General features: G+C 40.3%; 1 protein-coding gene across 1 annotated transcript; it reads right to left on the bottom strand.

The window, feature by feature from the left end:
- Positions 1 to 203: 203 nt before the first annotated feature.
- Smp_199390 (subfamily M23B non-peptidase homologue (M23 family)) lies at positions 204 to 6,627 on the bottom strand (the record flags this gene model as incomplete). The annotated part of the gene is made up of 4 exons (XM_018790721.1): positions 204 to 373; positions 952 to 1,096; positions 6,357 to 6,517; positions 6,552 to 6,627. The coding sequence occupies 4 exons, from the start codon at positions 6,625 to 6,627 to the stop codon at positions 204 to 206; spliced, it is 552 nt and encodes a 183-aa protein (XP_018647395.1).
- Positions 6,628 to 10,956: the final 4,329 nt, after the last annotated feature.

Here is a 10,956-nt window from a genome sequence, read left to right as displayed (position 1 = left end):
TCAAAAACTCAGATTATTTTTAATGCACTTTAGATAGATACATATTCTATGTACTTCTTTCGGATCGACAAACATGAAAATGAAACTCAAGGATTCTTCAGGACATACTCAAAATCACTAATATTAACACTGATACAGCTATAAATGTTTTGCACAAATTAAAATATTATTGATACTAGTCAATAAAACTGAAATTGAAATGCTTAACTCACCAAGTAGCAGTTGTTATCGAACAGTTTGTAACCATGAGGGCAGATAAGAGTGCTCTGATTAGAAAATGGATGTCGATAAGATATTTGAGGAATGTCACCACACACAAAACTTAGTTTTGAATCACATGGAATAAATTCCCATGTGGAAAGGCCTCCCGATGCTAAAATTGAATAGGTATTTTTAGTATTAACACTATACTCGAATTACGAAATAATTAACAACTTTAAGATTTCGGCAAATCAGGATAAAAATTCAGGGCTGTGATACTGTTCAGGTGCCCAAACTGAAGCAAGTGGCTTTCTTAGAGGGTCACACCCGGAGCCTTTGGCCTAGAGGTCTAATCCACAAGGCAGTGGAGTATCGTGAGGAGATGCAGTCCCATGGTAGCCAGTGACCAACGATTGATTCATATGCCATTTGTTCTCTCAGGATCCTAGAGCCCATGTGCACCATTGGTTTGGAATCATAGTTTTCCGACTCCTCTAGATGGATCTTCTATATCCACCGACCCGGTTAAAGTTCAGGATATCCGCTTTTCGTCCTTTCAATTTCGTAAACAACACCCCCGCCGTGAAAAGACAGTGAGTAGGACTTCCCTGGCAGAGGCTATATACGCGTGGCCATGTGAGAGTATTTCGTGAGGGAGAGTGGACTCTCCCCACTCTCGGTCGTACCAGGGGGGGCGGATACAAATTCAGTTTGAAATATATGGTGTGAGACTAAGGAATTTTAACTTACATATATTAGACATAGCACATCCTGCGACACTCTCCGGCTTTCCAGAAATAAATATTTGTGGCACTGCAGAATATCCAGATGACCAGCGCAAATGACCGTTTTCAGTGAATAAACCAATCCATAATGCGATGATTGGAGGTTCAAACTACGAATAAGTGGATAAACGATGACAACGAAACTTAATAATACTTCTTTTATTCGTCTTGCAAATATCAGAACTAAAACCAAACCTAATAAAGTCATCAAAAACCATGAACGTCAGGGAAGTACTGCATATTCATTATGTAATGCCATATTAATACTACCTAGAATTACTTTATAGACTAATTAATTACTTTTATCGCATTCTATGTAAACAATTGATTAGAAAACCTTGATAACTAAGCAATTGTTCATAAGTTGACTTGGATATATTACTGCATGGGTTGGTGGAACCACAAAGCTGCTGAAATCTAAACAGGTGGAGTGAGGTTCGAATTCGCAACAGTGCTCGAGATTTTGGTTTGTTTGATTTTATTTACTATTTGAACACATAAATATTGGTACAAGTAGACACCAGATATATAAGCGCACACAAAACAATGAGAATGGGAAAAAAGAAGGGGAAACTGAAATGTACAACCAGAAGAACTCTCTCAGTTAACGAAGTTATGATCACTCTTTATGAAAAAAGTAAAAAAAGGTTACAGCACGATCGCCACTGGCTTTTATTCTGAGCCATATCTGATAACATCTCTAGCCACTGTGTTGCACCATCTCTTGGACTCCAGCCATTGAGTCGTGAAGGACCAACAGAAGCCACCCCTTTACAGCTTTCTTTCATACCACGACACCATGTCATACACTGACCGCCTCTCCGCTTTTTCCAACCAGTCCCAGAGTCGGCAAATAATGCACGGCGTGGAATTCTCTGGGACGACATTCGTAGAACATGTCCAAGCCACTGAAATCGGTGTTTCAAGATGGTGACACCAATTGCTTTATCGTCTCTGCGCCCGAACACACGATGCCGAACCTCCGCATTACTAACATGGTGTTGCCACTAAATGTCAGCAATCCTTCGGAGACAACAATGATCGAACACAGAGTCGTCTAACATCCCCAACTCGGAGAGGCCAGGTTTCACAAGCATAGAGCAAAACTGCTCTCACCGACGCGTTGTAGATCCGACCTTTTACAGCCAGACTAACATCACGAAGGCGCCAAAGATGGCCTAGATTGGCATAAGCCGCTCTGGCTTTCACTATACGTACATCGATCTCATCACTCACGCCACCACCAGCACTTAGGCAGCTACCTAGATACACGAACTTCTCAACTACTTCGATCTCCTCACCATCCAGGGTGAGTACAGGATTAGAATCATGCCAGTCTTGTAGGAGTACTTTGCACTTGGAGGGTGCAAAGCACATACCGTACCTGAGGACACTGATTGCCAACTGATTAAGTGCGGATTGCATGCCTTGGGCATTATCGCACAGTAAGACAATATCACCCGCATACTCAAGGTCGAGAAGTTTTTCTCCAGGCAAAAGATCCACACCGCCATTACTTACATTTTTCAGAGCTGTTTCCAGAAAGTCATCGATGGCAAAGTTGAAGAGGAATGGTGAGATTGGGCAACTCTGCCTAACCCCACTGCTTGAATGAAACAATGGAGAGAGGTGGTTGTATGCCCTCTCTCTGCCTCAGGTGTTTGTATACAGGGCCTTTAAGATGTTAATAAACTTCTCAGGCACACCTTTCTTCAATAGACAGTCCCAGAGAACAGTCCTGTCCAACGAATCGAAGGCAGCCCTGATATCAAGAAACACTATGATTGTTGGCCTGTGATAAATATGACGGTGTTCTAGTATTTGGCGGAGGGTGAAGATATGACCAATGCATCCTCGACCAGAACGAAAACCAGCCTGCTCCTCGCGAGTCAATCGTTCTCGGGTTTTAAACAACCTACGAAGAATGACAGAAGCCAATAGTTGGGACGCAATCGGAAGTAGACTTATCCCCCGGTAGTTGTTACAGGAACGACGTGAACCCTTTTTAGAGAGAGGGACAACTATCGACTCACTCCATGATGTTGGAACAATTTCTAGCTCCCAAACCTTTGTAAATAACACAGTCAATTCCTTAGCCAGAAAGTCACCATCATCTTTAAAAAAAAAGCCGGAGTTAAGTCATCTTGGCCTGGTGATTTGTAGCGTTTCGAGAGTTGGAGTTCCTCGCGGACTTCCGCCTCCTTTGGTGGATCAACCGTCACCGGCCATGGAGGGCAGGACAATCTGGTCGATGTTGCCAGAGCAGCAGGTCAGTTGAACTGCCCTTCAAAGAATTCTGCCGATCGTCCAAGACGTCGACAGATGTTAGTGATAGGCATCCCGTCATCCTCGTAGATTGTTTCAGTCACACCAGACTTCTTGCTGCCAGTGGCTCGGATGAGTTGGAAGAGCTTCCGGCAGTTACCAGATGCAGCTGATGCTTCCATCTCATTAGCACTCTCTGACCACCAGGCTTCTCGGTCCTTACGCAAGCTCTGCCCGATTTCACTACGTAACAGTCTTCGTGTGTGGTCAAACTCACGATCACCAGGAGTAGACCGACGGTCTTCCATCAGTTGTAAGGAGACAGAAGAAACCCAGTGCTTATAAGCGAGACCTTTCGCGAAGCCTCAAGCGACTTTACTTGCCATTTTCATGGCATCATGCAGTTGCAACCAATGCTCATATATACTTTTCGGTGGGATGCTAGCTAGCCTAGAAGCTAGCTCGGTTCGATACTCACTTGCAACAGAAGTTGCAACGAATGTATTAACATCTATCCGCTGATGACGGTCAATTCGTTGGTCACCGAAAAGTAAGGTGTGATTGGGGCAGATCAGGGCATCATCAGACTCCAGATAGGTACTCCAAAATGAGCGGCAGTCTTGCACACAACCACGTTAGCCGTGGCTGATCGCGATGTGATCTATCTGAGTCCAGGTTTGAGATGCAGAGGGAGGACGCCAGGTGGCACATCGGTGATGACTGTGCCAGAAGTTAGTGCTAGCAAGAAAATTGTTGTAGTCTGTGCACAGTTGCAGTAGACGGTCCCCGCTATCTGTTCTGCGACCAACAAGTCCCCATCGGCTACCTAAACGACTCTCCTGTGCCTAGACGCCCGACCTGTGCATTCAAGTCCCCGGCTAGTACTACAATATCTGTCGAGAGCACTTTCTGGAGAAGAACAGTTAACTGGTGATAGAATTTGTAGTATTTCACTGTAGTCTTGAATACGGGTCTTGGATAGACAACAGACGTCAACACTAAGACTCCAAAGACATAGCCAGCCCTATCTGTTGTCCAATCTGCATTAGTGTGCGAACGTTGAAGGAAGCCAGTTTGAACGGCGTACATGGTTTCAGAAAGGCTGGTTCAGTATTCGTATTCGGTAGAAGCATTCACTTTCGACCAGACAGTGACTGGAGATCGTTTAGATAGAACAGAGTTTCCACCATGGGCGAGCTGCTGTATAAGTTGAAAAGGAAGGATACACAAATTAGGAATAAAAGGAAGTGAATAAGCGACGTGGTAAATAGTAATAATAATAATAATAATAATAATAATAATAATGATAATGTAAATTGTCTGACTTTTAGTACAAGCGTGAATAGTATTGTCAGTAGAAATCATCATTTCATTTATAAGTGTGGGCTGTGATAATGGCCGAGTGCCCAAACTGAAGCAAGTGGCTTTCTTAGAGGGCCACACCCGAAGCCTTTGACCTAAAGGTCCAATCCACAAGGCAGTGGAGTATCGTGAGGGGATGCAGTCCCATGGTAGCCAGTTAAAGCGCCGGACATTCGCTTTTCGTCCTCTCAATTTCGTAAACAACACCCCCGCCGTGAAAAGACAGTGAGTAGGACTTCCCTGGCAGAGGCTATATACGCGTGACCATGTGAGAGCGTTTCGAGAGGGAGAGCGGACTCTCCCCACTTTCGGCCGTACCAGGGCTTTTAACTTACCAGGGTCAAGAGACAAATTAAGAATCCGAGGTACAAGAAATATCGAATTCACTTCGACAAGATTGCTTTATATCCCTGAGAGTTTTTCGTTAGCAAAGCACATTTATTATGTTCAAGATAACATTTGGTACCACTTTTTGGTCGAGAAACTACCTCTATAAATTATAAGATCAAACTGGGACAAATTCAAGTCGGGAGATGCAACGATAAGTTGTTGGCAAATATTTACTATCGAAACTCCTCTTGATCGCTCGCAGTCATATATGACAGAGAAATCAATCGTAGTATGGCAGTACGGCTTTGCTTTTTGGGTACTTGAGTACGTATTGATTTACACGTTAAAAACTAAGTTTAAAGACTATCATCAGGAGAAATGAATATCCATTATACAACGAAAGAAATCCCAAGCTTACCTTAGAAAACAAAACTTTGGTCAGTCAGATCATTTTTGAGTTTAGTGAAGCAGTTTACGGCTTTCTAGCTCGGATAAGATGAGGTGTACATGGCGAAATGATGTGAAACACCATACCTACATCGTCACATTTTCGAGGACAGTTAATTACAAATACGTGAGCATAAGTGTGAAAATATGCTTCAAATATTAAATTTTTTTCTAGAACAGAAATGAGCCGACGTCATGAAATGAGCACTCTAGAATTTTTTTAAAATCTGAGCCGCATTTTAAAATCAATGTCTATTTTAGGTGGACACTATAAATCGATTCATTATAGAAAACCCCGCTATACGTTGAACTCCAAGACCACCCAACGACGAAAATCGTACTGAAACAGAAGTTATTCCACTCCAAACCTGGTTTACAGTTCAGAAAACAAGGTACTGTGTAAAATCTCTAGTTTTCTTAATTTCGCTACTTTTCATGCAGACATTTGTCAATACTTGGACGAACAGTCCGACAGAATGTGGGCGCCAAGTGTAAATAAAACATTATTTGTGAAAATTATATCTGAAATGAACCCAGGGGATTAAATTCAAATAATAACGTCTCGTCCAGCTATCGTGACAGGACTTTTTCAGAGTAATAATCGAAATCAAGATCACTAGACTGTTTATTATCGACTACGTGTTACTAAGCTGTCCCTGAATGAGTAATTGATTTGCACGAATCAACAGTAACATATTTGGCAACTTGTTTATCTAGGTAGGTATCTAGCTTAACAGTAAGGAAATGGAAAGTCACTGTCCATCTTCATATTCGTACCCGAACTCCAAACTTTGGAGAAATGACGGGGTTCTCACCAAAGTCCAATCTTAATAGGCAGCTCACCCCAAAGGTTGGGAAGATCCCTCAGATTCTGGGGAATTTCGAGCCATTTTACCAAAATTCTCTCAAAATAGGGAGTTTGGGTGGCCTTACGACAGTGTTTCACTAGAAAGCATGATAGCTTACTTTTGTCTGAAACTCCCTTAGAAATTCTTGTTGCGATTTTGTAGACACAGTAAGCAGAGAGAGGTTATGTTGTTTGCATTCAATCTGAGCATCTTTAAAAGTCGCCGCGTGTGGAAAGTATTGCAAACAAAAGTTTCTTCCTGTCTTTATATCACATTTTACTGTGGAGAAATGAGTTACAATTAATCCGCATACTTTCAATTCCGCAAGATCTTGCAACCAGTGAGAAAAACACAAGGACCACCACACCGTTGTAAAGGCACCGTAGCATCCCACTCAGGATCGACCGCCGTAGTGTCAGCAGAACCAATTAAGAAGAACTAAAAGAAAGAAAATAACAATGATTGCATAAACTGGTCTGAAGTTGATCCAACACAATAATGTATAAGATTGCAATCATCTTATAATTCAGAATCGTCCTCCTGCAACATAAATCCATGGTGATCGAATCTTCATTTAGAACATTTTTCTGAAAGGGCTACAATTGTATCAATTCATGAAGCACTTCAGTAAGCCACTAAAAAGGATGACCTTTAGATTTCACGTAGTTTTGAGCTCAGACACTATCTTACTAACCTGATCTATATCACTTCATTTCATTATTCCAGCGCCTGATTTTGAAACCGCACACAAAAAATGGTGTTATTAGAGCTGGTTCATAGTTTGATTAAGATGTATATCAGAGTGATAAGTCTAGCGTTAATAATGTCAAGAGACTTAGAGGAAAGTGTAAAAGATAGGCAAACAGGGTAGAATTACATGAATGTATTGGGGGCATATTCTATTTGTTCCTTCTAGTATTCTGTATTCAGATCAGTTACTGAGCAATCTTTTTTGTTACCTAATCCTCCTCTGAAACTGTCCACTGACTAAGGTTTGGCTACAGTTGCTGATAAGGCGGTTCAGAGTCTAAAATGTCATGGAGCTGGTTATCGTTTCAGTAGTATTGGGTTCGTGGGTTGTGTAATTTCCCGTCAGTCCTCAGAGCATATGAAGATAATTAAGAACAAGGTGAAAGCATAAAATCCTGTAGGGCCAATCAAATGTCGTTGAGCCCTGGCGAACCCATGCACCAAGGTAGACCATCTCTACGTTAGACGGAAAATTACTGAATATTGTGTAGTTTCCTCAACATAGCAAAAGCCAAAGATAAATTGTGCGTCATGGTGTGACCCATGTGGAATGGAAATATGCTTAATTTTGTCATGTTAACCAAATGTACCGTAGTTTAGAATAACGGTCATGTTTACGTTCATGTACTCAATGAGTTCGTCAAATTATAATGTTATTTTTATTAAAATAACTAGATTACGCTGTAAACTTCCTTTGACTTTGATTTTTATTCACCGTGTAATACTGCGTTACACCAGACGTGTGCAATACATGCTGAAGTAATATCCTAAGTTATTGAAAGCTTAATAACATTCGTAGTGAATAATGGAGGAAGGTTAAGTTTAGTTCTGGTGGTTGTAATGTAAAGCTTGTTTTGACTCCTGAATGACTGCAATCTTCAAACCTAAAACACTATCGTTTTTCTTTAGGTGGGTCTTATCAGCTTATAGTCTGTTTTCCAGGTCTAAAGTCTTTATTATCCATAGTCAGCTTTTTTAAGTTACCCGTTCGTTCAAATGAAGGAATAATCACACTTCCTTAGTTTAGTATACTTGGTTTTCTTATACTTTAGTTTAGTTAATATTGTTAAAGCGCTTAAAGGAAGTAAAGAGGCTGATTAGTTTAGTAACAAGCCGCTCAGTTACAATCAACAGTTGGATAACAAAAAGGCTTTCATGTTACTTCCCTATAAAAGAGCAGTATATAATTGATATGCTTGATGCCATTATGAGTTCACCTTACTCGGTAAACGAAACGAAGGTCAGTGACACAGTGACACGATAGGCTAATTCTAATCCGTTGTTCCCTGCCCGGCTAACTAGACCAAAAGGGCTTGGTGAGGCGTAGAAAATGTATTCTACAAGCACCCACAAAATACGAGGTCACTAAGCACACAAATCAAGCTTATTTATACAATGATAGAAACGGCCTTGTGAGAGCCACAAAATAGCTTACCATAGAGATCCATCAACCAATGACAGTCAAGGAATTCCGGGTGGGAAATGTGAGCTGTAGGTCAAGTAAGCGTTTTCTTGTCGCGTAAACATCAAACTCAAATTTCCAGAATAAAACTACAAACTTAGGATCTTTCCCAAGTGAGTTCTGGCAATCTAGGGTCCCCAACAATGATCCCGTAAAAGTAGTGCCCTACGTTTTAAATAAATGCAGCTGGCTGTGGACAAACATCAAACATATTTTTATATAGTGAGAACCTAATTTATTAGACACAAACTTTCCTTGTATATCTCCTCGTAAAACGAGACACAATTGCATTGGGATACATAAATGGAGATAAAAGAATAAAAACTGCACAATACTGTATTAAACACGTGCTATGCTCTTCACAGGTTGTAATTGCTGATCTACTTTTCTAACTAGTGCGCATGAGGATGTTAGTAAATTCCTCCTTGCTTACGAACATTTATTTCAATTTATTTATTTACCGATTTCACGTACCAATGTACCTACTCTTAGTTATTTTCTTTTTTTGGCATAGGGATAGTAAGAGAAACATTGCAATATAGTATTCTGAAAATTCCTTCATGTTAACTAAGGCCAATACTATTTGTTTATTTGGAATGTAACTAAATTTAGCTCTCACAGAACTCCTTGTAATCTGTGACTATGAAACTACATACCGAAGGCCGTAGTAGCGACACCTTCAAAGTTTCTAAACAGTAGGCTAGACTTTCACGTTAGTGCCACAACCACCTCCATTATTTACAATTGACTTGTTTTACCTTTCAGTTTCAGAAAAAATGACATGGACTACAGTTTAACATCAGCAATGTAATATTTATAAATACAAACCTGATGTAAATGTCTATCAAACGTTCCATTAATAATAAAAATATTACTGAATGAATAAGTAAATCTGATGTTATTTGGACTTACCGAGTTGACCGTTGTAGGAAATATATGAAGTACGAGCCTCTTAATATCTAATTCACATGCAATAAGTGACACTTAAAAGTAATTCAGTACACATTTTTGTTCTTTTAGCGAATAACCTACAGACCTGGGGCCGTGCATACTTTGCCGAAAGGACCAGGTCGTTAAGCCCCTGGCCCTCTTACAACCTGGTCCAGCCATTATGGTGAGCCATGGAAGTCGGTGGATGGACACTCGTAGTGCATACCCTAACGATCTCTGAGTATAATCTCATAGCTCCTTACTTGAATGCCCTGTGATATGCAAGCAATGCCTCTAGTACACTGACGGAATACTAGTAATATAAGGGCACCTTATATGGTACAGCAGGCCGGTCCACGCTCTTACTAAGCTTCTTGGTGAACACTTGACTACAGTTCCGTTAAATATGTCACAACTCCCACCACCGCCTTCAGAGTAAACCACTATGTATTTACGTGATATGATATAATGCTTTTATTTTTCAAAAGTCGTATAACAGTTAAAAAAATTGGGGTAAAATTGTGATATACAGCAGACGTGTAACAACTTAGGTTGACTAATTAGGAGTGTAAAATCCAAACTGCGTTTGGTGAAGAATAACTGTCTGTGGATCTAAAGACACACGCACACCGCAATCGAAATCAGAACAAAGTGACTGGATAACGACGGTTCTAAAATTCATAATATATACAAATGTACAATTTTACCTAAACAAATATTACCACACAGTTCTTCAACCAACGATTGTTCCCAGAATAATCAATCTAAATTACAATAAATAGCAAATTGATAAGAAATGTAAGAAATTTAACGAACACACCAAAAAGTAAGTGTTACTCTATTCTTTCTGAATAGATCAAGTAAAAATTCGGTTTGAGAGGTTGCTCTGTAGTAGGGTCGAGTCGAGGATGGACTATGATCACTACTAGGATACGATTACGTTCCCAGAAACGACTTGGTTCCTTTGATAACGCGTAAACCAGAAGGCTTTAATTAATCCAGATAAAGTATATTTATTGGCGATCTCTTGGTATCGATAGAATACCGAGACGTGCCAACGGGTACAGGCTAAATGGGCAGAGCGTAAGAAAGTTCGAACCGAACAAGGCGGATAGCGGAATAAGAAGTGAGTCTGATACAGTTAAACAAATACAGTAAAACAATCACTGGTACAGTTGGTTACAATAATAATAGTTGTTTCTTTTATTCCAATCGTGTTCTCATCGAGACCAGCCGGTCACTACATCTCTATAACACAAAGTGTTTCAAATTCTGGGAAAGTGCTCCAATTTACAACCGAAATGCACGATCCCAGTCAAATCAAACAGCACAATCAAAGTGGGAACAATCAACATGGCAGCCGCCAGAATAACATCGATTGAAACAAATTAGATACAGTTCAAGAAGAAACATAGAAACCCGATGATAGCGATAGAAAAACTGAGGAAACTATTATGAAGCTAAACATTACAGTCTCAATTTGCATCAAAAAGATTAACAATATGTACAGATAAAGAAACCATTAAGAAGTTGCAGATGTATACATGGAGGGATTTTCACCTTCAAAATGGATCTT

This window comes from Schistosoma mansoni (assembly GCF_000237925.1).
Source record: "Schistosoma mansoni, WGS project CABG00000000 data, supercontig 0267, strain Puerto Rico, whole genome shotgun sequence".
Lineage (NCBI taxonomy): Eukaryota > Metazoa > Platyhelminthes > Trematoda > Strigeidida > Schistosomatidae > Schistosoma > Schistosoma mansoni.
The sequence above is the reverse complement of the archived record's forward strand: the minus strand, read 5'-3'. Positions and strand labels throughout refer to the sequence as shown.